This window comes from Alligator mississippiensis, chromosome 15, assembly GCF_030867095.1.
Source record: "Alligator mississippiensis isolate rAllMis1 chromosome 15, rAllMis1, whole genome shotgun sequence".
In the NCBI taxonomy this organism is placed as follows: Eukaryota; Metazoa; Chordata; order Crocodylia; family Alligatoridae; genus Alligator; species Alligator mississippiensis.
In genome coordinates, this window is record NC_081838.1 from 22827782 (window position 1) to 22854649 (window position 26868).

A 26868-nucleotide genomic window follows, 5' to 3' on the forward strand; every position below is an offset into this window, starting at 1 on the left:
TAGCCCCTGTGTGAAGGAAGCGGGTGGAGGCAGCCTTCCAGTAAGTCCCTGGCACCCTGCAGGCAGGAAGCCCTCCTGTGGGGATCCCCTCCAGGAAAACCTGACAGTGCCCCTTAGGCAAGGGAGGCCTTTCCTTTCCTTTCCTGGCTGCTGTCCGGATGCAGCACACGGCCCTTCCAGGCCAAAGGGCAACCACACCACACCTAGGGGTACGAGGGTGCCCACCTCACCTCCGTGACAGCAGCCCCACGCTGGCCTCAGATAAAGGCTTGCAAGCCTCTGCCCTCCCTGAGCCGCCCCGTCCTCCTGCCCCTTCACTCCTCTCTCATCCTCACCTCTCTGGGCTGGGAGGCTTGGGATCGGTCTGCTTTGTGCATTCAGACCATCAGGAAGGACACTGGCCCTGGACTGAGAGAGGACTCCCTTCGCTACAGGTGGCCTGTATGTGCCTGGAGCATCTGCTCCCTGCAAGTATGTTTCTAACAGAGAGACCTTTTCTCCTAAGAGTCCGTTAGGCATTTAGGTTGAGACAGGTATTAGCAGAAGTAAGCATGACCAGTGCACGTCAAGCAGTCTGACTCCAGATCCTTCCCTACCCCCTGGATATCCCTTCCCAGGTTGGCAGAGCATGCAGCAAAAAAAATACGAGAGAGAAACACTCAGGCATTTACTGTGAAGGTTACCAGGGTGAGTTGAGGCCGACAGCGCTGGCCCCTCTGCAGGCCGGGCTGCCATTACCTTGCTGCAGCATCTGCCGCAGGCTGTGCCCTGTGTCGGGAGGCTGCTCCCAAGTTACTTATCAGCCCCCTCATGCTGCAAGGGCCGGGCTGCTTTTCTGCAGCCACGTGCAGACAGCTCAGTAGACGTGCAGGCGCCTCAGCTGGGCTGAGCCAAAGAGGCTGAAGTTGGTTTCTTGTTCTTCATTCCTTTTTTTAATCTTTTCCAAACACAGGATTCATCTACATATGAAATTAGCCTGGCTGAATAAACTCCAGTGCAGTTTGCACCCAAGTTTATTGCTCCTGTGTGCAACGTCTTCGTGTGCACCTGGGACTGCAGCACATTGAGCTAGGGTGGAGTAGTCCCGGCTGGCAGGGGCCCCGGGGGTCAGCCTGCCAGCCCAGGGCTGCCCCAACCTGGCTCACCGTGCTGCGGAGGGGCTGGCTGGAGAATGAGGGTGCTCCAGTGCAGGGCCGGCTGGCAGGCAGCCCCCACACTGTAGCACCCTCATGCCCCAGCCAGCCCCAGGCAGCGTCTACACGTGTGTCACAATGGAGTTAGTGACTCCGCAGTAGGCTAGTACTTGTATCAAGCAGTACCAAATTACAGCGGAGTTAATTGGTTTACTCCCATCTAATAGCTTCGAATGGGTGGATGGAGACAATTTACTGTGGATTTAATTAGGTAACTACAGTTAGTGCCTTGTGTAGATGTGATCCAGGTTCTATTCCCAGATATGTACATTATGACAGCCATTGAGGCACCAAATGTCTGGACTTGGTCTGGGTTTTGGATACTGTCTAACGGGTGGGGGGTTGGTGGAAGGTCTGGGCACTGGCAGCCTCCGCTCCTCCATGCTCCAGCCTAGGCGTACTTGCAGATAGTCGTAGTGACCTCTCGTGCATAGTATACCAAGATCCAGGACAAAGGTAATGAATTAGAAATGCTGAAGAACTGAAAAAGAAACCAGAAACTTGGAATAAGCAACTAACTTCTGCTTCGTGTTGAGCTGCAGGGTTCAGCTACCCTTAATTTTGCAGATCAGCAGGCAACTGAGCCTGGTGCTTCAAACCACCCTGAGGAGCCTCTGCTGCTGTCCCCACCCAGGCTCCCAGGAGCAGGTTGCAATGGTTGCATGCACACCACCCCCCTTTCTGCTACATGTCAGGATTTTTTGTTTAAGCCATCATTAGAGGCATTGGGTTGTGACTGGGCTGTGCCAGTGCTCCTGCTGGGACTTAAACCCAGAGGTTTCTGGCTACAGGATCTTGCCCCTCTGCTCAGGATGAAACCACTCCTTATTTTTGGGGTCAGGAGGGAATTTTACCCCCTGGTCAGATAGGTACCAACTGGGTGGGGGGGAGTTGCAATCCTCTGTAGCGGGGGATCTCTACCTGGGATCTCTGGAGCATATTTTGACAACTTTTTACAGCGGCTGCCGTGGTTCCCCTGCTTTACCTGGGGCAGGTTCAGGTGTGATGTCTGTGTTGTGTCAGGGCTGACAGTAATTTTACTAAGAGGCTAGACAATGGATTGTGCAGGATGGTTTGGACAGGGATGATCCTGCCACAGGCAGGGAATTGGAGTAGATGGAGGTCCCTTCCAGTCCAACAGAGTACTCTATGATTTCAATGACCTGCTCACCCTGCTCACTGGCATTGGAGCTGGCAGGCCTTGGCCTCTCAGCAAGCAGTAAAACCCCAAGACAGGCCCTAAGGGACAGCAGCACCCGACAAGGGGGCGGCCAGCTGGGAGGGAAATGCTGAGCAGGCTGTGGGCAGACACTGACCCTTTCTCCACCCTCAGGCCCCTGCTGCCCCAGTGACTGGCCAGGTGCTTCCCCATGCTCCTGGGGTGGCTGCTGGAGCTGGGAGGAGCCCGGCACCCTCCGGGCATCAGGCCTATTCTCCAATCCTGCCTGAGGAGCATATAATCATTTTATATGCTCTCCCTGGACATGATGCTGAGGCCCATCTGTCACCTTCTCCTGCGTTTGAGAGAAGGAGAAATGCCGTTTTAGCTGGGAATCCAGCGGCTGATGAGACCCAGTGCCCATTCATCCTGGGCTCTGAGGAAACCCTTTGCCATTGTGCTCGGTGTTGTTATGGGACGTCTGCCCTGCGAGGTCTGCGTGCATGTGCATACAGGAGAGGTGTGAACATGCAGCTGGAAGCAGAAACCCAAGTGCAGACTTGGGGGGAGAGGGGGCTGCCAACCTTACTTCCCTAGAACCACTTAGTCACGTTTAATTACTGACACCACATGACATGAGGATGTCGTATTCCCCGGAGGCTGGTAAGAATCACTTCAGATTAATAAACAGATTTGGAGAATTAGCAAGACACTTGACAGCAATGCAAACACTCAGGTGGAGGGCAACACTTGATGCCCAGGGTGTCCCCTCTACTTCCCCTGCAGCGGCGACCCCCTCCCCACCACCTCCCGGGAAGGCACAAAGAGCCTGGTGCTTCCTTTACCAAACCACTCCCCTCCTTAGGTGCCTACCCGGGGCGCTGGAGCAGGGAGCACCAGGCAGCTCCTAGGGTCCTTATTAATGACTGCCAGCCCCATGTCCAAGAAGCAGAGCAAAGACTTGACCAACGGGCAGGTCAGTTGCAATAACATTTAATTATTACACATGAATAACGGGATTATTTTGAAATCAGTTTGTTTCATGCACTAAATGATGGACTCTCTAATTAGCAGAGAACACTAAATATTTCACTCTGTGCCATTTAAAAGAACGACTGCCCCTGACAGTGCACCACTCCAAGCATAAGGAAACCTGCTTATAAGAAATTGAATTATTAATTCCCAATTATCGTTAGATTTCAGCAGTTCGCTGCGTGCAATAAAATCGCAGCCATGAGACAGGAGCCTGACAGCCGTCCCCATCTCCAGCACCTGATCCCATGATATATTTATGACACAGACAAGAAGGCAGCGAAGCTTTTACAGTCAAGTGCTCTCCAGTGAGGCAGTGCCAGCGCGAGGGCGCCCAGGTCGCCTCAGTGCTGCACCGGCGCATGTCAGCACTAACCCGGATTGTTCCCAGTAACCCACGGGGATTTTGCAGAGGCAGAGGTAGAATCACATGGGCCCGTGTCCTAGTCCAGTATCTGACACAAAAGGATGTCCTTTGTCTTCTTACCATCCCCTGCCACTTCCCCCACCTGCCCTGCACATCGAGGCAAGGATCCGGGGAAGGAGGAGTCTGTGGCTGCATGCTCAAGGACAGTAATGAAATGCAGAAGCACTGTGCAGGCTGGTGGGAAGCAGGCCCTAGAGCTCATGGTCTCTCCCAGCGTCACATGTTTTCTTGCGGTGGCTCATGCTGCACTTTGTCCGCAGGAAGAGCTCAGGCTCTGTGCAAGCAGTGTAGGCAGAGGAAGGCTAGTGGCTCTGGAAAGCCCTGGTCCTGGCATCCTGCCTGCGAGGCTCAGAGAGATTGCAGCCCCACGAACACTGCTGCCACATGAACTTTGTCAGAGCTTGCAGCTCACCCCCGCTGGCTGGATTCCCGGGTGGCAGTGACAGGCACCTCTCCAGCCTGTGGCTAGCCAGGTCCAGCCCCTCTCCCGTGCATCTGCTTCCCCTTCTAGAGCTCTTCAGATCGCATTCGTTAGTATTAGGCAGTGATTAATCTTGCCCCTGCCTCATGGCGGATGGCATTGTTGTCACAGAGCCCTTGGCCAGGTCAGGACCTGGAAGCCCCCGTCTCACCCCATGCGAGTGCCATAGTGGATCCCTCTCTGAGCTGTAGCATGAACTAGGCTTGCCAGAGGAGAGCAGCAGAGCATGGTGACAGGTGACTTTAAGGGACAGCGTCGGCAGCTGTGAGCTACAGGCCTCCTGCTAGCCGGCCTGCTGCGACACCCTACAACTACCCTGCTGCTGAGCTGAGGATCCACACAGGCTGTGTAGCAGCTCCCACAGTAGCAGACCCTCTGCACACGTGGCAGGGAGAAACCAGGAAGGTGCAGGGAAGTGCAGCTGAGCTCTGCCTGCTGCATCACCCTGACCGCTCGCTCCCTCCTCTCTGCTGGGGCTTTCACAGAAACCCCCTCCCTTTGATGCATGGCCCTGGGGAGGGAGAGAAAGGCTGGAACGGTGTCAAGCTGGTGCTCTTGCTCTCTGCAGGGTGGGGGAGTCTGTCAGTGACCTGCAGGCATGGAGGGAGCAGAGGATGGGGCCATGGGAGCGAGCAGGGACTGGATTGCATGGGGCTGTGGAGGCCAAGGTGAGCCCAGAGCATGTGGTTCTGCAGGGCAATGGGGATGAGCATGGGGCAAGGGGCTGTGGGGACGGGCAGGGACTGGCGGGGGAGACACGGCTCATGGGGTCAAGGCGTGCGATGACCTCTGTGGGGCTGGGGTAGGGGCAGCAGAGGCTGTGGGCACATGTGGGTGAATGGACGAAGCAGGTAGTCACTGATTCCTGGAGCTGGTTTGAGGCGCACAGGGTGGGGTTGGACATCCCATCCTGCTGGGTGCAGCATGGACCAGCTCCCTGTGAAACGTCCTTGGGGCTGAAGCAGGAAGCAGGCCAGGGAATGGGGCTGCTGCAGCCTTGCTGTACCTGGCTGGGGGCCAGGATCTCCCGGAGACCACAGAATAACTTGTGCCCTGGCCTGACATCACAGCCGTGGGCCAGTGACGGGCTGGAGAGCCCCAGGTGCAGACGGGTGGGAGGGGAGCTGCTGCCTCCTGACAAGGGAGGGGCACATGCTCATTCGCCTGGCAGCTGCAGGGTGGGTTATGGAAGCTTCTGGGTGGGTGAGGCCTTGTAGCAGGAGGTGCAGGGTCCCCTGGCTTTGTTGCAAAGCTGAGGTCCAGGCTGGCGCATGCCTGGCAGCATACATTGCCACGTACACGTACTCCAAGCACCAGCCTGCCCCACCTGGGGATGGCTAACTCCTTCCTTGCTCACAGAGGGAGAGGATGCGCCCTGTCTTTTCAACACGGAGAGAACTGGATTAACACAACAGCCCCTTGGAGCACAGCTGGAATTCATGCCCCCTTCCCAGCTGTGGCTAGGACCCGAGCTCCACCTGCGGCCAGTTGTGCCTGGGAGCAGGAGGGGCAGCCCCAGCTCCCCAGAGCCAGCCCCTGGCCCTGCACCAGCACAGCAGTGCTGGCACCCACCCCCTGCACCAGGCACTCCCCCCTACGAGTGGCCCCCGAAGCAGTGCTGGAGCAGCACAGCTGGGGTATGGCCTCCCCTGCTGCTGTGCTGGGGGCTACATCACAGTCTGTGTCCCCGTTCTGCAGGGACCATGCTTCCTTTAAGGGGGCAGGGGCCCCTGCAAAGCCTTTAGGAGGCCAAACAGGTCCTGCCCTTGGGTCTGGTGTGGGCTGCAGCGTGGCCACAGCAGCCTCTGCTGCCCAGTGCTGGTGCCAGCTCTGTTTCACTTGCTGGGGGTTGGTGACAACGGGCAGCTGCAGCTGCGAGAAACCGCGTCTCTCTAGGCAATGAGGTTGGCACTGGGCCATGCTGCACACGCCTGGACACAGGGGCATGTGCGAAGCAGCCTTTCTTCCCTCCCTGGGCTGGGTCCTGCCTCCCTGGGCTGCCCAAGGTTTCTCAGGGAGGTCCCCTGGAAGTTGTCAGTGGCCCCAGGAGCTGGAGCTGCCGGCCCTGGGAAACTACTTGTGTCAGAGCGCAGGGGTAGAATAGGCGCTGAACCGTGGGACAGGCAACTGCTTATGGTGCCCGGGCCCTGCCTCTGCTGTGCAGCCAGTCTTCAGCATGATCCCTGGCTCCCCTGCTGGCAGGGGCAATGTGCGACTGTGCTGCAGGGGCTGAGGGCAGCTGTGCGGGGCAGTCTGGGTCCCCTGTTGCCTTTGATAATGTTCTGGCAGGGAGGGACCATTCCCAGAGCTGCTACCCATTGGCCAGGGGTCAGCCCTGCACGCAGGCAGCACATCATCCCCTCTGAAAGCAATAATCCCATCAGAAGACCGTGCCCTTCGGAAGCCGCCGGCACTCACCGGGAGATTGATGGCCCCAGCACTGCTGAACGGCTGCCCATCACTCACAGCCACGCACTTCATCCTCAGGGTGGCAGGGGACACTCTGTCATTGTCCTCATCAGGCAGAGACAGGGGCTTTGTGTAGGAGCCAGCAGTAGGTGTATATCCAGGCCTTGGCGCTGCAGTCACCATAGGGAGGGGTGACTAGCACCCCACACTGGTCTTGGGGGCCAGCCATGGCTCAGTGCTGTGACAGCCCCTCTCAGCTGCTGTACAAGATGCAGGGCCCTGCTAAGGTTGTGCACAGCAGCGTACAGGGGGGCAGTCACTGTATAAAGGGTGTGCATCAGGAACTGGGAGAACATCTGTTCCCCAGGGCACCCCATGGGAAGACAAGGTCTAATGGTCACAAACTGCTGGAAGACCGTTTTAGACTGGACTTAAGGAAAAACTTCTTTACCATCCGAGTCTCCAGAGTCTGGAAAAGACTCCCCCCAGAAGTGGTGCAAGCACCTACTCTAGATACCTTTAAGAAACACTTGGATGCTTATCTTGCTGGGGTGATCTGACCCCAGCTGAACTCCTGCCCTGGGGCAGGGGCCTGGACCCGATGATCTTGTGAGGTCCCTTCCAGCCCTAATGTCAATGAAATCTATAAAGCTCCCCACCCCCAGATGCTGGGTCCCAGCTGCAGCGCCAGACAAAAGCGTCCTTTCCAGGGCATCCGTTGGTGGGGAAAGGGGGGTTGGCACCAGCCCTGTTGGGGATGGGCTGTGGGCAAGTGGGTCTGGGTGGACTGGAATCACTGAGCAGGGCTGTGCGTGTGGTCATGGGCAGGGCCCCGCCAACAGGAGCCCGGGATCCCTGCGACTGTCTTGGGAGAGGGAGCTGAGAAGGGGCTGCCTAGGCGGGGAGAGGTGTCAACATCACCCAGAGATGATGCATCACTTGCACACACCACTCGCCCTGCCAGCAGGGGCCTCATGGGTACACTGGCCCTGCCCCTGCCTGTGCTGCATGCAGGGCCATGCAGCAGCTACAGTCATTGCTCAGGGTCTCTGATGAAGGATCTTTCTCCTTTATTGTCCTGTGCCTGCCATGGGTCAGTCCTTTCACCAGCTCCAAGGCTGGGCCTGTCCTCCACCCCCTGGGAACCAGCCTAGGGATGTGGACTGGCCTTTGGCCCTGCTGCCTGCTACCAATGCAAAGGTGCTGGTCCCAACACAGAGGAGGGAGGGCTGAGACCAGGGTCCTGGGCTTGCCCTCCTCACCCATGGCTGGTGGACCATGCAGGGAGCCCTGTGTCCTAGGGCACTGCCCATGCAAGCCAGTCCAGGGGCTGCCCTGCTGCTAGGAATAGTTGGTATGTAGGGCAGGCACACAGTTGTTGGACACAAATTGTGGTGTGTCCCATTGCCCCTGCCCTGGCAGGGAGGGTAGGGAGTTCCCAGGAGCCCTGGCCTGGTAGTAGAGCCAGCCTTAGAGGAAACGGTGCCCTAGGCAAACCTGGCAGCAGCAACACTCATCTCAGACCTTCTCTGAAGGGGGTGATATCGGTGTCACCCCCAGCCCCCCAGACCCTGAGTGCACCTGTAGCAGTCCATGGTGGGGACAGCTGCTGCCCTGCCCTGTTCTGCTCCTATCTGGGGATGCTTTTTTTTAAAAAAAGAAATTTTTCATGTCCCAAGCCAAATCAGCCAAATAAAGTCTAAATCCATGAGTCAGTCCAGAACCATAAGTGGCCCTACAACCAGCAAACATCCTCCACCCCCACCAGGGGCTTCAGATGTTTCCAAGGTCTTTGGCAGGCATCCTATGTGCAGGTTCAAGCCCAAAGGCTTGCGGTTCAGATGCCCCAAAGTTTTGCTTGCCCTCAGCCATATGGCCACAGGAGCAAGCTAGGGAGGAGCCTCCCATTTCCATAAAGCGGGCTTAAAGCCCAAAAATCTCGGCGGGTACTAAACCACGTCAGAAGAGCAGTTATCCCCAGGCGCACTTAAGGAAAACTGTCTTCATGGATCCAGATTCATGGTGTTTCCCCGGCCTGGGGATGCTGCCAGGCCATGCAGACTGCCAGAGCCTGATGGGGCTGGGGATGCACAGGCAGAGACCATGCTCCACTCCCTCCCCCCTGCAGTGCCTGGGGCATCCTGGTGAGCCCCTCCTCACCCGCCGCTTCAACACGATTACCCTGGTGTGCACGTCTGCATGATGTTTCCCTGGGGCCACTGCAGAAGTGGTCCCAGGATGTCTCCATTGGAGCCGTGAGGATGCGGGTGTGCTGAGGGCACTGCAACACCGGTCAGTCAGTGCCAGTCAGGCCAGGCCAAACCTCCCCCCCACTGTGGGCAGGGCAGGGCTGGGTGGCCCCTGGTAGACTAGCTCATCTAGAAAGTCTCAGAGGCCGCCCCCTGCAGAAGCTCTGTCCTCTCCGAGCCCGCTGGTCGTGGAGATTTACCCCCAACCCCAGCCTCCACCTGCACTGCTGGCCATCCAGCCCCAGCCTCCTGTCCCAGGACACTCTCCCCAGGCCTGCCCACATGGCAGGGGCCATGCCCACCCTGTGAGGGCCCAAGCATGGGCTCCCTCCTGCCCTGGCGGATGAGGGGCCCAGAACCGCAGAACTGGCCTTAGGGAAAATGGCAATCCACTGACCACGGTGCTCTGGGTAGTCGTCCACCCCTAAGGCCAGCTCTGCGTGGCAGCAGGAGAGTCCTACTCCTCTGGCACCTTGGGCTACCATGGCCCCGTGCTAACCCTGAGCCTGCGGCACTGCACAGTGCTGCACACAAGTCTGCTCTGGTTGCTGGCAGTGTCCGAGGCTCTGCTCCCCCAAGTGTGTGGCAGCACCTGATGTATGGGAGGCCATGTCTGGATGCCTCAGCAGAGACACAAGGTTTGGCTCGAGCTGCCAGCAGTGACATCTTTCGGCCTCCCCAGGGGCCCGCACATGGCACTGCCCCTTAGCTCCCAGTGAACTCCCACTAGAGACTGAATAGGGGGTAGGGACTTCCAGGGGAGCCCAGGGCAACGGTGGGAGCTGAGCACCTGTCGCAGCTGGGCTTCAGGGAGCTCCCTGGCTGCAGAGCCCGTGACCACTCTCCCCAGCCAGCCTATGGCATCAGTGAAGCTGTCCCAGTTCCTGGCTCCCTGAGGCAGGGGCAGCCTCTGAGTGCACCAGAAAGCCTTGGGCCTGAGTGAGGAGGTTGGCTGGACAGGGGGCGGCTGCTCCCAGCCTGGACTGTCCCCATGTCCCCATGTGCTGGTCCGCAGAGCCGTTGGGTGGCCCCAGCCGTTGCCCCGTTCTGTGGGTGGCCAGGGGTCCTGTGGCATCTGTGGGCATGGAGGTGCATGGCCATGCAGGTCCTCCAGTCCACTGAGCTGGTGCACATCATCCCCCTGGTCTGGGCCCGGTGCTCTCTGCAGGGCCTGGAGAGGCACCCTTCACGGGGAGCAATGCCAGGCCTGTCCAGGCAGGGCAGGACAGGGCAGGCAAGACTGCCAAAGTCCAGCCTCGCTGGGGGAAGGTGGGGAGCACCCCCAGGGGCTGGGGCAGGAAATCCTGGAGCAAAGCAGGAGCAGGGTGGTGGAGGCTGCATGGATGCGGTGTCAGAGGTGTTTTGTACCACAAGCCACTGGGGCTGAAGTGATGGGCAGGGGGAGACATCAGGCATCCCTATCTTGTCCACATTTCAGGGCCAGCCCTGAGCTCAGTGACACGGCTGGGGGGCCACCACCACCCACATCTGGAGGGGCGGAGAGGGGAGTACTGCAATGGCGGTGGGGGGGCAGCCTGATTTGAGGGGCAGAGCCAGGGGCCCTTGCACAGGAACGTCCCTGATGGGGGGAAGCTCCCAGTCCCCTGCTACCACTCTTGCAGTCCTCCAGGAGATGGTGGCTCCAGCCACGGATGCAAGTGAGGATGCAGCCAGCAGGATCTATGGACCACCAGACCCCAGGGACTTGCCAGCTGCTGCGTAGGCTGGGAGCTGCCTCGACTGGGGATGCAGGAGAGCCAGGGCCCCACAGCAGCACCTCTCCTGCCAGTGCTGCCCACTCCCCAATGGTGGCTGCTTCAGAGGAGCAGGCAGGGAAGAAGGAGAAGAGCAGAGCAGAGCTCAGGGTTGGGCTGCCCCCATACCCAGAGAGAGCATGGCCCTGCCACAGCCCAGGCCTGTTCGCAGCCCAGGACCAGTGCTCTGCTCTGGAAAAATGCAGTGAGATCAGGCTGAGTTTTCAAGGCTTCGGAGGGGAGTAAAGGCCCTGGCGAGCAGCTCGCACAGGAGACGGAGAGCTGGCGCCCGGGCAGCAGGAAGGCACGGGCCCACGCTCTGCAGCAGCCGGAGGGAGCAGGAAGCCAGCAGGGGGCACTCGAGGCCCAGCCACTGCCCTTGGCCTCCTGGCAGCTGGGTCCTGGAGGCTCAGCCACCTGCCACATGGCTGCTAGTCCTGCAGAGTGAGGGCCCTGGCCCTTGGCCCCTGGCCTGCCCCTGTGTGATCTGCACCTGGAGGCTTAGGGTTTCAGGCCAGGGCAGGAGGGAGGGAGCTGGCTCTGCAGCAACAAGACACCCGGGAGTGAAGACCGGGTGCTGGGGCTGCTCAGCTGGGGCCTGTAGGCAGGGGTGTCCCCCACACAGGGTGTGAAGGGGACGCAGGCAGCCTGTGACCCTGGTCTTCTCCACTGCCCAGGCTGGCTTTGGCCAGGGCTCTTACTCCTTCAGCAGCTGAGCCAGTGGCTGCCACAGAGATGGCTGCTCAGTGTAGGTGCCATGGTCTGCCCTGCCAGCTGCAGCTCCCGACGCTGACTTGGTGCAGAGCCACGTGGCGTGGCCAGGCCTGGGCACTGCCACTGCAGCATGGTCCACAACCATGCGAGGCTGCTCAACAGCCTTGCAGAGAGCCTTGGGGCAGGCAGGGGCTTGTCAGTGGGGAGATGACTCTGCCCCAGGTGTATGGGGCTTGAGACAGAGAGGAGAGGAGTGCAGGACACGGGGACCCCTGGGCATGGCAGCAGGATGATGGGCTGTAGTGGAGGCATGGGAAGGGCCAAGCAGGGGTATGATGCTGGCATGTGGCAGCAGTGTGGCTGGGCAGGAGGGAGGCAGCCATTGAATCCCATTCCCCTGGCAATTTCCAGTTCTCTTGCTGAGCTCTGGTAGCATGAGCAAGCAAACGGGCTAGGGAAGGCCAGTCCCCTGTGCCCTACAATGGTCTGTGCACACTCACATGCACACACACACATGCATGTGCACACACACACACACACACACACACACCCGCCCCATGCAAACACCTGCTTGCTCACCCAGGCACAAACACACACACATGCAAACCTGTTCTCACATATTCACAACCAGGCACACAAACACACGCACATACAGACGCACATGAATGCAGACTGCCACGCAGGGGGATGTGCACACATTCTCCCACAAGTGGTGCCCAAAGCCCAGCCCCTGTCTGCACGCACATCTCCAGTGCCAGGTCCATGATGTTTCAAGCCCAGATGCCTGGCCTGGCTGGGGACGTGGGAGGCAGCCTGGGAGCTGCTGCAGCTGCTCAGACTGGTGCTGCCACTACCTCCCCGGACCATGGAGGTTGAACATGGGTGCGAGAGGGCTGCACTCTCTCATCAGGGGGGATGAGGGTGCAGCATCCAGGCAGGAGCCTGGGCACCAAGCCCACGTGAGCTGCTTTCCTTCGCCGTTGCGAGTCCAGTGCAGGGGGCCTAGGCCAAATTGGATATCATCGGTGCAGTCTCATTAGCAGGGAGGCAGCAGCAGCCTGGGCAAGAAACCTGATTACCTTCCCGGGGCCCTGGGGCTGGCGTGGCACCCAAGCACACAGTAGGCCACATATAGCTGCATCTTCCTGCTGCTGGAGCCTTGCACCTGACTGCAGAGGGGGTGCAACCATCGGCTCAGCCCACTGCCCGGTGCCCCCAGCTCCCCCATACAGGCAGGCCCCGCATGCGCTGCATGGGCTGTGGGGAACAGGGCTGTAGCATCACCGTGCCCTTAGCAGCTTGGAGCCTCAAGCCCCTGTGCTGCTGGGCTGCGTAGGACAGGCAGGCGGCAGGGACCGTGGCAGGGAGAGCGCAGGGGCGCGTTGCTGGCTGTCATGATGCATCTTCCCTGCCTCTGGCTGGAGTCTTTTACTCCCTGCTGTATTTGTGCTTCTGCTTCACTAGGACTTGCAGGTGCCCGAATGGGCAGTAATGGATTTCACGGCCTTTTATAGCCCAGCTGTCACCGAGGCAGAGCAGTGATACTGCGCCGGCGGCTGGCAGAGGCGCTTGGAAATAAAAATTACCTTCCCATTTAATAAAAGGACACGGTATGCAAATGAGGCACTGCGCATTTTCACCATGCAAATCAGGTCAGTGCCTCATTTGCATACCCTCTCCAGATGACTGCACCTTCAGCCCGTGCAGGTGAGTGGCCCTCATGGGGAGGGAGGGATGTGTCTGTGTGGATATTAGACCTGCTTCAGGAGCAAGCTCTAGGATGTCTTCTGGAGCTGGGGAGGGGCTGGGAGGGCCTTGCTGCAGGGGAGGGGAAGGGTAGAGAGCAGAGAGGGAAGAGAGGAGGCCCGTGCAAGCCTGGCAGGGATGCTGGAGGATGTGGAAGAGGAGCAGTGTTGCCAGCGCAGAGGGATGCTCAGGCAGGGAGCAAGGGGTGGAGGCTTGCAGGCGGTGTCTTGGGTGGAGGCTTGCTGCTCGGATTCTGTCCAGATTTCAGCTCCCTCCAGATTTTCAGGGAACTCCTGCTGTCAGATTTGGAGCTGCTTTTTACCAACAAAGGAGCGAGCTCTCTGCCAATCCGTGGCTGTCAGGAAGAGACTTCTCTGCCGACCCGTGGTCATGTGCTGGGGAATGGATCCCTTGCTGATGCGTGGCCATGAGCTGGGGAGTGAGCTCTGTGCACAAGAGAACAAGCTCCCTGCCAATCTGTGGCTGTGCCCTGGGAGGCAAATTCCCTGCGGATCTGTGGCCTTGTGCCAGGGAAGGCATGCCCTGCTGATCCAGGGCCATGCACTGGGGGGGCAAGTTCCCTGCTGATCGGTGGCCATTTGCCGGGAAACAAGCTCTCTGCCGATCCGTGGCCATGCGCTGGGAAGCGAGCTCTCTGCTCTGTGGCTGTGCAGGGGGACTGAGTTCCCTGCAGATCCATGGTCGCACACAGGGGAGCATGGGCTGGCAGTCTCCCGCGGGCTATAGCAGACATCAGGCAGGCGAGAAGCCCCAGTGGTCCCTGCAGTTGGGACCACTGAGGAGTGGGGCTGTTTGGCTGCGAGGCCATTTTCTGCACTGCCATGTCATGAATTTCAGGCCACTCCTGGATCGGTGCAGCTCCGGCTGTGTGGAGCTTGGTGCACACCTAGGCCACTCTGCAGGGTCTGTGCCCTGGGCTGCTGCTCACCCTGCCCTAGCAACAACCTCCATGTCTGCAGGGGTGTGCAACACACCCACCCATGAACAACCCCTATGGCAGAGGGAGACAGCCCGTGAGAGAGCAGTTGTGAAAGCGGGGCTGGGGGCAGAGTGGGGGGACCTGGGTGTGTGCCTGAGGTGCCAGGGAGCTGGGCTGTTCCTAGGGATGGGGAGGACAGAGGCCATGTGGGGGCAGTGCCCAGGTGTGTGCATCTTGCAGGGGCTGTGGGGGCAGTGGGGCATGGGCCGGGTGGGAAGCAGAGCCGCAGGCAGGCGACACGTGTAATCCATCTATATTTGTAGGATTATTCTCCAGGTGCTCACAGGCTATAAGAAAGGTTATAAAGTCACGCTGACATGTGGCCGCCCCGTTATGTACAGACAAGAACACAGCACAACAATCACAGGCCGCCTCGCTGTCCCCCTCCCCCCCGACCGCGCCCTGCGCCAGGACGATATGGCTTTCATGGACATGGAGTGTCCGGTGCCTCTGGCAGGGCGCAGGGCCTTCTCAGAGGGTCGCCAGCTGCCAAGTCCCACGCACCCGGGCCAGTCTCCCTGGGGCTGCTGCCTTGGGCCGGGTGGGTCTCATGAGCGCGGGCAGGTTCCAGACCAGCGTGCAACTGGTGTGGGCAATGCTGCTGTCATGCCCTGCTACGGCCGGCATTGGCGTGGCCCACGCCTCCCTGGCACCACGGCCCCAGCAGCTGAAGGGTCTGTGCTCACCCCAATGCCCTGCTCCATCCCCGCCTCCTCCTGCTCCTCCCTTTGCCAGGCTGGTCGCCCCTCCCGCTGGGTCTGTGCCCAGGGCCTGACTGCACAGGGGGCTGCTGCCGGGGTTCCCAGTCTGTTTGCACAAGGCCGGCACACTCGTCTCTCCCCATGACTCTGCAACTAAGTTGCCTGCCCCTCAGATGCTGCTTGACCACAGTACTCACTGCCTCATAACCTGCCCTCTGCTGCTGAGCCGTGCCTTGAGCCGGACTGCGCTGGTACTGGATGGTTGAAAAAGTGAGGGGCACAAAGGTGGAAGGCAAGTGGGCTGTGAGCAGGGCTGAAAGGGGGGTTGGGGTGCTGGCATTACTCACCCCAGGTCTCCCGTAGTTGCACCCGGCTCCAGCGTGGGGCTGGAGCTTGGGTCCCCAGGTCATGACTGAGAACCACCTCCCCTATCCTCACGAGGGCTGACTCGTTGTCCTGCCCTATTGCCTATGCTGGTGACAGGAGGGCCTTCAACTGTGGGGCCTCACCTTGTCTTGAGATCTGGGCATCTCTGAGCCAGCCCCTCCCTGTGCTCTCAGGGACAGGCACCCTCAGGGCCCTCGTCTCCTGTCACCCAGGGCAGGGGATGGTGTGTTCACACTCTGCGCCTTGCACCTGTGGGTAGGTTTGCAGTGGAGGTTGTGGGGATGTGGCTGCCAGTAAATACAGGGTTTGGATGCACTGGCCCAGGAGCCCCATGCCCCTGGGCTCCTAGGAGGGTGAGTGAGGCTGGGTGGGTGCTGAAATCCCCATGGAGGTAGGAGAGGGGAGGGGAGGGCAGGCCCTTTATGGTGCAGGACAAAGATCAGGTGGCCCAGCTCAGCATTTGCAGCCAGCGAACTCAGGGCTGCTGGAGCCTGCTGGCCAACTCCAGGCCCCAGCAGGAGCAGAGTCTCCAGGTCGGAGGCCGATGGTGAGCACAAAGGCCAAGCCTGGAGGGGGTGATGCTGACATAGCTGGGACAGAAGCTATGCAGGGACCCAGCAGCCGCTCTCCTCTCAGACATGCCAGCCTCCCCCCTGCTGATATGAAGAGGGTCTAGGCCACGGGGTCCCACAGGCCACTGTGCCAAGCAGGGAGGGAGGGAGCAGCTAGCTCTGGGCTCCATTCTGCTGCTAAGACCCCAGCATGTGGTGGTGCCTGGGCTGCGGAGGAGATGAGCCAGGGCCAGGACTCACCCCCTGGCCTGCGCTGTGTGGTCTGGGCTCCTTCAAGTGTTTGGTGTAGCATGGGTCCAGCGGCCTCTCCGAGCCAAACAAGCCCAGCCGGCCTCTTGTTCCAGTGTCTGAGCAGCAGACCCCTGCCTGGGGCAGGGGAGGCAGCTGTGCACCCCGTGGCCCAGCACGGAGCCTCCCAGGGCAGCCCTGTTCTCACTGCGCGGGGGGCCTGGGGCAGCCCCATCTCTCCTGTTGGGTCTCCCACTCCGCGAGGGGAGCTGAGTGACTGCCAGCTGGTGCTGGGGCTAGCCTGGGGAGGGTTCTGGGGACTGCTGGACAGGCGCGGACCCTTCCCCACACCTAGCCCTTTCCTGACCTGGTGCCACTGCTTTGCTAGCCCCATGCCCCCGTCCCAGCCCCAGCCTGGCTGCCAGGGCACTGGCTGGCCACTGTGCTCAGGGATGGGGCTGGGGCTGGCCTGGGCCTTCCCTCGCTGGTGCTGGGAGGGAACGTCAAAGGTCCTGGCTTTGTCAAAAGTCCCAGCTTCGCTCCCAAGGCAAAATAAGCGTCAGACCCTCAAATGTCCAGCTGTAAACTGGACCTTCGGCTTTCCCACAGCTCTATCCCTGCCCTTGCCACACCCCTGCTTTGATGCTGGGGAGGGTGAAAACTAGGCTCCTCCCTGGGCACTAGCGGCAGCCTTCACAGCACGTGGCTGCAGAGCCTGCTGCAGCTGGCCAGGCCTGGCCCCTAGGCTCTGGATGTTAGCTAGAGGCCTCGCTTGCCCCTGGGGCCATGGCCCTGGCTGCAGCCCTAGGGCTGGTGGCTTGCTACCATGTGGTAGGCATTAGCAGGAAAGGAGTGGCTGGGGAGCGAGTGGCATAGAGGAGCAGGCTCGCTAGTGCCATGTCCCTGGTGCGGGTCTCATGGAGGGAAGCTGCCTACCTGTCCACACCACAGGGCATGCGGCAGCTCAGAGCAGGGCTGGAGGTCATGCACTGGTGGGGGCTCAGGTAGCTCAGGATGCACGGTGGCCCCCATACAGGGGCTGTTACCCTGGCAGGGCTTGAGCAGGACTCTGGGTGCCAACCAGGGGCTCTTCCCACATACCCTTGGTCGTAGTACTGTAGTGGCCTTGCAGTGAAGGTGATGGCCCCAGGGTGCAGCATGTCCCATGCAGAACCTGGGCTCCAATGCCCCTGGCAGCACAGCAGCACACATGGACCCTCCGTCGGCCACATGGAGCTGGCATGAGCAGGGAAGCAGGAAATGGCTGGGCTCAGCTATTGGGGAACTTATGGTGCTGGCAGGAGGAGCAGGTGCTTCACCAAGGCAGTGGTTCCTGCAGTACCCAGACTTGCCAACCCTGTGCTGGCCCATAGGGGTTGACTGGGGACATGTGGGTGCCCCCAGGACTGGCTGGCTCCAGGGCAGGAAGTGAACTCCTGTGCCAGTGATTCTGACCCTGGGAGGTCCTCCTAGCTGGTGGGGACGTGTAGGGTCAGAGATGGAGGAGAGATACCATGATCCAACCTTTGACGTGACCCCCCTGGTTTCTGATGCCAGTGGTGGCCCAGCCTGGAGCAGCAGGAGCAGCGGGGGGACAGGAGGTGGGAAGTGGCAGGGAGCCGGAAGGGCGCAAGAGAGCAGCAGGGGCGCTGAATAGGATGAGCTGCATCAAGCACCCCATGCACCAGCAGCTGCTGCACCCCCTCCCCAGGCCCTTTGCATGTGTGGCATCAGGAAGCTGCCTGGGGACCAGCAACATGGGGGAGGAAGGGGGAAAGAGAGGGGAAGCCTCACTGGGAGGAGGAGGATGGGGCAATGTAGTTCCTCACTCCAAGGGTTCACTTGCCAGGGCTGCTCTTGTTTCCAGCTGCACCTCCAGGAGCTCCCCGGGCCAAGAGAATCACTTTAGACAGTGTCGTGCCACCCTCAGCACCTCCCAGCCCCTCTCCAGATCCTACTGTCACAAGCACTGCCTCCAACCTCTGCAGAACATGCAGACACAAGCTGGCCCATCACGCCTGCACACCCCGGATCCAGTGCAGTCCGTCACTTATGCATGTTTGAGACAGTCCTGGCACTCGCATGCCTGAGCCCTGGCAGAGCCATGCTCCACGCGCTCAAGGCACAGTGTCTCATCCCTTGCAGACACGCCTGCCGCGGCTGCCCATGGAAGGGATGATGTGTCCTGCTGCGCCTGCACACAGCGCACTGGGTATCACTTGCGTGCCTGCCCTTGGGTGTGGTGCGCCTTGTCCCTGCTGCACGCTCCAGACCAGAGGCGTCCCATGCTTGTGAGGCAACAGGTATCCTGTGCTCCCCTGCTGCTGTACAAAATCCTATCTCTTCTGCTGCCCCAGGTGGTGAAGGAAGCAAATGCTTGCTCCCCTGCTGCAGAGCACTCTCCTGCAATATGCAGAGATGGTGGCTTCCCCGTGGCTATCTCAAAAGAAAGGTGCTCTCTGGGGATTGCCAAGGATATTGCTGTGGCAACAGGCCAAGCTGGTGCCTGGCTGACAAGGCTGGGCATGTGGACTCACATGCAACTTGGTGAAGTCTTCAGGGACAGGGCTGTCACTCATCTCTGGATGGTGACTTCTGCACTACAGAATTGGCATTATAGGAAACTTTTAGCTCGGTTGCTCATGATCCTGGCTGGGCAGCTGGCCCCAGCTAAGGTTAGGGAGGGCACCCAGCACTGAGATAAAGGCAGACAGGCCCTCTGGCCTCTGCCACAGGCTCCTGAGGCATGGGCTAGGGAGGAGCCGGTGTTGCCTCCCTCACCTTTGGCAGAGTCCAGAGTCCCCTGGGCTGATGCAAAGTCCCTATTCTCCCCCTTCCCCTGGTGTCATTTCCCCCTGTATCTCTGTCCTAGCCTGTCATTTGTCCACATGTCACTGCAGGGCCAGGAAAACAAGATGCAGATGCTGGGTCAGGGCCCTTCTTGTGCCACCGCACAACAACTTGGAAAAATCAAGTGGAGCGCTGCTCATGTGTAGCCACTAGCACCATCCCCTTAGCCTTGGGCTGGGGGAGATGAAAGGCTCTGGGCTGGCCTGGGACTTTGAGAGGCCTCCCACTCTCCCTCCTTCTCCTCCTCCCTCCCTTCCTGTTTTCTTATGAAGATGTGGACTCACACTCAGCGTTAGCACTGGACACCACTGTTGCTGCCTGCCAGGAGCTGCCTTTCTCCACAGAGACGTGCAAAGCGACATCCCCAGACTCTGGGAAGTGGAGGAGAATGTGCTTGACTGGGCTCCCTTCAGTCACTGGAGGCCTCTGCATCAGCTTTGTAATGAAATGAAATGGAGTTGTATTGTAAAACATGTCCTTAATGATTTTATTGTAAGGAATTATATCTATTCAGTACTGGATGTTAAAGATCTTCATAACAGCATCATCATCTCTCCATTCATACACACTCTGATGAGCAGTGACATTGTTAACAGTGGTGACATTTAAAATATAATATCTGGCATCAGGGTTAGCATCCTTTGAAATGAATGGGGCAGTTCACACATCAGAGCTACTGTGTCAGGCTCTCTGCAAACTCGCACATGCATCCATCTGCACTGGTCACACGTGGGTCACACTACCAGGATTCTCATTGCATGGATAACACCGACTCTTCCAAAAATGAAAATGAAATGGAGAACAACCGAGAGACCTGCCTGCCCCCTGCATCCATCACACCACACTGCCAGCGTGCCCGTCCCCCACGGGGCCAGCGCACACGCAACGCTCCACTACAAGTGTATGCAACCGGATGGGAAGGGAAGAAGGGGGATTGCTACAGTCAAAGCTTGGCTTGCATTTCTCCTGTATAACCCAGTGCCTCCCACCCTGCCTGCATGGCTCATGCCTTCACGCATGCCCACTCCACCAAGATGGATCCCCCAACCTGTGCAGGCACAAGGCACGTGCACACTCAGTGCACTGGGCTCCCTTTGTTCCCACATGGCACAGACGTGAGGGCTACCATCACGCCAGGACACTGGGACGTGTCGTATCCCTCACTTGTGCACACTTAGGTATGGAACAGCCTGTCACTCGCCTGCATACTCAAGACTAGAGCATGCTTCAGTCTAGGTGTGTCCTGTGAACTGCCATATCCTGGACCAGCCTGGGGTCCTGCCTCACACCACAGCAGTGAGGATGCTGAGGGGAGTGTGAACAGGGCCTGCCAAGTACCTTTTACTCGCATCTGCAGCCCTAAGAAGCAGGGCACCCCCTCACATGTGAACAGGAGAGCTACGCTGCACCCCGTCACGCATGCACACTCGAGCTGCAGCGTGCCCATCCCATGGCTCACAGACATTCCTGCCTCCTGCACAGCAGCCCTGGGCAGAGGTCCCACTTCTCCCAGACCCTCCCTCTGACGCTGCCCAGAGCCCAGCTGGGTCTCTGCTGGTCCTGGTAACAGCGGCATGTTTCCACGGAAAGGGACTACTCGTAACCTCTGTGCCCCGAGGCCTCGAGCCTCCCCCAGGCCTGGCTGGGAATTCAACAGGACCTTCCCTTCTGCCTGAAGCTCAGGGCGCCGCACTTCACTGGCACCTCTGGGGAACCAGATCCTGTCCTTCCATTCAGGGCTGCCTGAAGCCCATGACCCTCGGGCACTTTCCAGAGACCCCTAGGGCCTAGGCCTCTCCATAACCGGCTGCACTGAACAGAGAAACCCCGGTGCTTCTCATGGGTGAGGCCCTGGAGCCCAGCAGGGCCAACACAGCAGGGTCCCTAGGCCCTGGCAGCCCAGGACTGGGGCCGCAGGGGGCATTTGGCACAGACTGGGGTCTTCTCCATGGCAGCCAACGGGTGCTGCCCTGCTCGCTCTGACCAGGTGGGCACAGGCACAATGCAGCCCTGACACAGTCCCCAGCCAGAGCTGCCAAGGTGGGGGGCAGCCAGGCAAGGGCTTGCAGGAGGGACAAAAGTGCTCCTGGCTCACACCTGTGTGGGAGGAGAGGGACCGTGCCCCACTGCCCCATGGCTCCCCAGGCAGGTGGACACCACCACTGCCACCCAGAGCGCCTTGTCCCCGCCTGCACACTCGCCTGCTCTAGCCACCCCCATCCCTTCCTGCAGCTACCAGGAGGCAGCCCAGGCAGGTGCCTGCAAGCAGCACGGGAGGGTGCCTTGGTCAGGCACCACGGAGCCTCCCCTCTCCTGCCCCAGTGCTACAGCCCAGCTCCTCTCTTGCCTCCATGCTAGAGCCCCCCCCCCCCCCCCCCCTGGCCCAATGCTAGACCCCAGCCCCTTGCCTACCCCATGCAAGGCCCCAGCCCCTCCCCATGCCCAATGCTACAACCCAGCTCCACCCCTGCCCCATGCTAGAGCCCAGCCCCTCCCTCCTTCCAATGATAGAGCCCTTGCTGCAGCCCAGTGGTGCTGGCTGCTGGCCTGGCCTAGCCCATGGCTAGTGGTTTTGCTGGGCTGGTAGCTAGTAAGGACCTCCACCTTGGCCAGCAGGCTGGAAGTGCAGCAGGACCCCCTGCCACGATGCAGAGGGAGGAGACCCCAGGCCTGCTGTGGCCCTGTGCTAGGACGGGGGGGCTGGCACACACGCAGGGCATGACAGCAGCATGGAGCTCAGCCCCCGCTTGGCCCGGTGCTCCCCATGCAGCATGGCACCTGCACGGGGCGTCTCCAGCCACGGCTTGTTCTCGCAGCGCCAGTGTACAGCTGGGAACGGCCCCCCTCCCCCCCCCCCCGGCCAGTGGCACATGCGAGCTGCAGGCCCTCTGGCGTGAGCGGGTCCTGGCGCCCACCTGGCAGCTGGCACCCCTTCATACAACATCACACAAGGACACATCTCCCCCCAACGAGCACTGCTCAACAAGACTCTCCAAGGATAAAATCAGCACAGCCCTGTCATGGGCCCGCTCCAAGAGGCTGGATTTGCGAGGCAAAGGTACTGCCCCTCCCTCTGAGAAGGAGCTGGGCACTCTGCTCAGTCCCCTGGGGGGAAGGGCTGGGCTGGGTTGTCTCTGTTGTGGGGCATGGAAAGGCCCCATGTCACCCCTACGCCCAGCCTAGGCTCTTTCCCACGGGGTTGGCTCGGGACATCATGCAAAAGCCGAGGTTGGGGAATAAATTGGAATCGTGGCCCCGGTTCTTGCAGGGAGGTGCCAGGCAAAAGCATTGTGTTAGCAACAGAATGGCCCTGTGCTGGCCAGGACACCTCCAGCAGGCCACCCGCCAGGCCAAATTTATCCTTGGATGTCAAAGGAACCAACATGGAGAGAAGCAAAGGAAAGCACTACGTCCCCACCCGCCATCCAAGCCAAGGAGGCAAAGCAAAGAGCATCCACCGAACCAAAGCAAAGGGGCCAAAGGAAGAAGGAAAGTGCCGCTCACTCACGGGTTCATCGGGTGTTTAGTGCGAGCGTCAGTCGTGGGGGGTGGAGGTACAAGCAAGCGAACGGGGCCGGGGCTGTCGCTGTTCTTAGTAACAATGTTTTGTACAAGTTCAAGAAGAAGCATCATGAGTCAGGCCGGTCACTCTCTGGTCTCTGTCCCGCCATCCCTCTGTCCGTCCGTCCGTCCCGGGCGCGAGAGAAAATCTGTTGGGTTGAGTTGGGTTTGTGGTCTGGTTTCCGTTTCCATCCAGGTTGGTTGGCTCCATTTCTCCTGTCTCCTCCCGGCACCCCTAGATGAAGTATTCTTTTTTGTCGTCGCTGCTGGCCTGCCCGCCCTCCGCATTGATGATGGCAGTGTCTGCATCCGGGGCATCATCTGAGCCCTTGGCCTCATGCGTCAGGTAAGTTCCTGGGTGGGAGAGAGCACTTGTCATGGGATGCCTACAGGTGTCTGTGCCTATGGGAGCTCTGCAGACTCCCCCTGGCCGTGCTGCTGGGGGGACAGTGCCTGCAGGGCTGGGCAGTGCCTGGGCCGGAGAGCTCAGCTAGCGCTGGAGGAAAGTGCAGCCTCCACCCTGCCAAAGCTGTGGAGGGCTGGGGAAAATATCCTGCCTGGGGCGAGACAAACAGGGAAAAGCCAGCACCATCTATGGGATGCAACCTCCAAGGGCCCTTGTGAGGGCAGAATGGGAATGGGCTGCCTTGCCTGGGAGCTGCCCTTCTGCAGTTAGGCAAACTGCCCCCATGGGCCCATGGCCTCTGCCCAGCTGGGCTTGCTGGCTGCCTGCCTGGGTCTGGGAGCGCTGCAGCAGCAGCAGCACAAGCCAAACCAGGGACCAGCTGGGCTGGCACAGGACCGTTGTTCCCCCACCCCAGCTGACCTTTGCCCCCCTGCCTGCATCTCCCGGCTCCTCCGTGTGAGTGGTGCTAACCCTGGCACCCTTGCCCCAGGCGAGTGGTCACCCATGATCCCAAAGGAACCTGGGCTGCTGACTTACACGTCACCTGTGGAGCCAGCCTGGGCACTCTCCTGATGCCTCACGTGTGCTACACCTGTCTGCTGGGCAGGGGACAGGCTGAGGGCAGGCAGTGACAAAGGGCAGGTGATGGAGGGAGGGTGTTGGCAGAAGATATAGGCCCAAGGAGACCTCTTGGCACTTGGTCAGTGAGAGGACGAGGGCATGGGAGAGCGCTGGGTGGGGGGAGAGCTGCATGGTTAGGGGGTGAACATGGTAGTGAATAGCAGAACAGAGGCTGGAGGGCACTGGCCCGAGGGGGAAGAGATGTGCAAGGCAGTGATAGACAGGGATCCAGGGGAGGGATCTCTCTGCCCACTGCACTGGCTGCTGCAGGGCCTGGGGGCACATGCTCAAGCTGCCTGCCCACGGGACCCCATGCAGCCTGCCATGGAGTTGGGCTGCTGATCCTTGGGGCGGTGCTTTTATCCTACCTGCTGCCCTTTGCCCTGGCCTGCTGGTGGGTCTCTCCCCATCTGGGGGCAGGAGCCCGGGAGCTGAGCAGCAGGTGGGCAGGAGCTGCTCAGGCCTTACCTTTGTGCCTGATTAGGTAGTGTCCCAGGAAGATGAGCAGGATGAGCAGCAGAAAGACAATGACTGCGACCACTCCGCCAATCACGGCATGGTACGTGCCGGGGCTGGAAGGCACCGGGCTGGCATCTGGCCACGGATTGGGGAGGGGAGGAGAGAAAGACAGAGAGAGAGGGCAGGAGAGAGACAGAGGGAGGGAGAAAGCATGAGAGAGAAAAGTGTTTACAGGCCTTCTGCATCTTGGCAGAAAAGTGCTCTAGGCTGGAGCAGGGGCCTTAGCCTGGCAGTGCCCATCCTGCTGGCTGCCCCTCCGGTGCCTACACCAGGTCAGCACAGCTCCCTGTGCAGAGGCCTTCAGACCGGGGACAGCCCCCAGGCTGGAAATGGAGGGAGAGAAGCAGAGAGGCAGAGGGAGAGAAGAGGCAGCTGGGGCAGATGCCACATGGGCAGTGAGAAGAGCTGCCGAGAAGGCACTGGCCTCTGGGCAGGGAGGCCAGAGACAGAGGAGGGAGCCAGGGGCAGGGGGGCAGAGGAGGAAGCCACAGAGAGTCCAGGGAGGCTCTAAGAGGAGCACAGTCAGGTACCGGTTGGGACGGGGAGCTCAAGGATGAGCCCGGGCACAGCAGTGATACCTCCACCAGAGCTGGGGCTGCTGCAGCAGTGGGAAGAGCATGCAGTGCTCATGAAGGTGAGAGATGAGCCGTGCTGGCCAGGAGCTCCTTGCCACTGTGCATGGCTCAGCCACCAGGGCCCATGCCCTGCAGCCCCTGCACTCCGGCCCTGGCCCACTTCTCCCGATCCCCCCCAATCAATGCAGGTGACCCCCATTCCAGCATGGCCCAGGGCTGCTCGGCAGTCTCCTCTGCCATCCCAGCCCCCTCCCTCACCTTGCAGAGCCTCAGTGACAGCGTCCAGCTGTCCTGGGGCATCAGTAGAGCTGTGCAGGCAGCTCCACACATCTGTGCTTGCCCACAGTCACTCTGACCCCACAGGCTGGTCCATGCTGGGGACATCCTGCCTGGCCTAGGGACATGCTTTGAGGCATGTCAAAACCCCTAAGCACATCGTACCTCTTGCCCCAGGCACAAGACAGCACCTCCTGGCCCTGGCCACCACATCTCAGCCTGGACCAAGGCTACTGCCACCCCAGCCTCCCCCTGTGCACTGCAGCACCCATGCTGCAGGGATGGGGCCTCACTTCTATGCTGGAGAGAAGAGTCCTGTGCTGTACTGTGGGACAGTGGTGTATCATGTCCGTGCCGGGAAAGCGTTGCCTCACATTCACCAGGGAAAAGGCGTTTGGGCTGGAAGGCGCGGGGCCTTGCAACTGCTCAGAAGAGAAGTGTCCTGCATCCAGGCCAAGGAAAACAGTGTCTCCCAGCTGCACTTGGGAGCAGGCTGTACTGCCCCTGCTTTAGTCCTGCACATGGTAGGCTGGCTCAGCCATGGGAACAATCACAGAAGTGAAGTGGTCAGAGAGGGAGTGGGAGCTCATACAGGGAGAGGGTGGAAAGAAGAGTGACAGAAGGGACAGCAGAGGGTGATAAACAAGGATGGGGGAAGGGAGCCGGGTGGACTCCAAGGTACCCTGCCCCTTCACACAAGAAGGGGCATTCGAAAGAAAGGCAACACTTCACAGACACAAGCACTTTGCAGCAGACAGTCAGCACAAAGCAGCATCATGCCACAGAGTTTAGTCATGTTAGCACATAGCTCAGACACAGATATGGGCAGCAGGAGCCCCTGCCATGGTGCTTGTTGGGCACCACGGCTCAGGATTTGGGGGCGAATAAGGTGGTTCCCAGCTGGAGCCGGGAAGAATGTCCCCTCGCGGCACGGGGCTGCAGGGGAAGCCGCTGCTGGGGTCCGTGACCTCGGCAGTGCCTGGCCACGGTCGCTGGCATTAGGGGTCAGTGGTGGTCGGGCAAAGGAGGGCCTGGGCTGGCGGGACCAATGGTCTGTTCCTGGAGCACCAGGAGATGGCATTGGCCGCTGGAGAAGATGTGGTCTCTTCAGCTACAGCGATCCTGCACAGCCCAGCCAGGCGGGCTCTGAGCGGGAGACAGGGCTGCAGAGACTGGACATGCCAATGAGGAAGCCAAGGCTAGGAAGATGCCCTCGAGTGGGCTGCGGGACTCAGAGCCCAGCCTGGGGACCAGCCGGCCATCCTCCTGCTACCTGTGCAGAGCTCCCAGGGTCCGTAAAGAAAAGAAAAGGAGCTTACAGTACCTTGGACAGCGGCTGGAGTGAAGGATGAAGCGGTGGTCATGGAAAGATGAGTGATGGGCTGGGAAGGGCCTGGCGGAGGGGCTGGAGTGGAGTGAATGTGTGGGGTGGGGAGCTGGGACAGATCTGGGGAGGACAACAGAAAAAGAGGGAGATGAGTCAAGCCTGGGCACTGGTGGGGAGTGCGACGCCCCTGAGTCCATGCCCCCAGTCCTGGCCTGTGACACCCCTGCTCCCCGGCTCTGGGCTCGGCAGTGTTGGGGCAGCAGCCAGCCTCACGCGCCCTGGCTACAGGATCCACTGTGGTGCAGAGGAGCCCATGGTCATTCGGGGCGGGCACCCCATGCTCCTTCCTCCCGGCCCTGCTGCTCCCATCTCACTCCCTCTCGGCTTCTCGGGGTGGGCAGGAGATCTCCTCCTCACTCTGCTTCTCCGTGGGCCACACGAGTTCCTACAGAGATGCCTCTTCCTCTGCTCCTGCTGCCCTTTCTCTGCCAGAGCCAAATGCTCAACTGCTCCCTGGCAGCAGCCGCTGTGCGGCCCCTGGAGACCCCGCTGCAAGCAGCCCACCCATGCCCTCGCCTGCCCCGCCTCAACGCTCCCCACCCAGCCCTGCATAGCCTGCCTGCATCCCCTCCTGGCCCTCACCTGCCTATCCCCTGCTGCACTGGGATACTAGGGGGGGCA

At 60.2% G+C, this 26868-nt stretch overlaps 1 protein-coding gene across 4 annotated transcripts in view; it reads right to left on the reverse strand.

Moving 5' to 3' along the window:
* Positions 1-22406: 22406 nt before the first annotated feature.
* The window catches only part of CADM3 (cell adhesion molecule 3), a 45819-nt gene continuing 41357 nt past the window's right edge, over positions 22407-26868 (reverse strand). The window contains exons 8-10 of one of the 4 annotated variants that reach the window (XM_059718981.1): positions 26185-26307; positions 23959-24084; positions 22407-22817 (exon numbers count right to left, since the gene is read on the reverse strand). In XM_059718981.1, coding sequence (XP_059574964.1) covers positions 22699-22817; positions 23959-24084; positions 26185-26307 — 368 coding nt within the window. In that variant the 3' untranslated portion in view covers positions 22407-22698. The remainder of the gene's footprint in view (positions 22818-23958; positions 24085-26184; positions 26308-26868) is intronic. The other 3 variants (XM_059718983.1, XM_059718982.1, XM_059718984.1) reach the window with 3 other exon arrangements.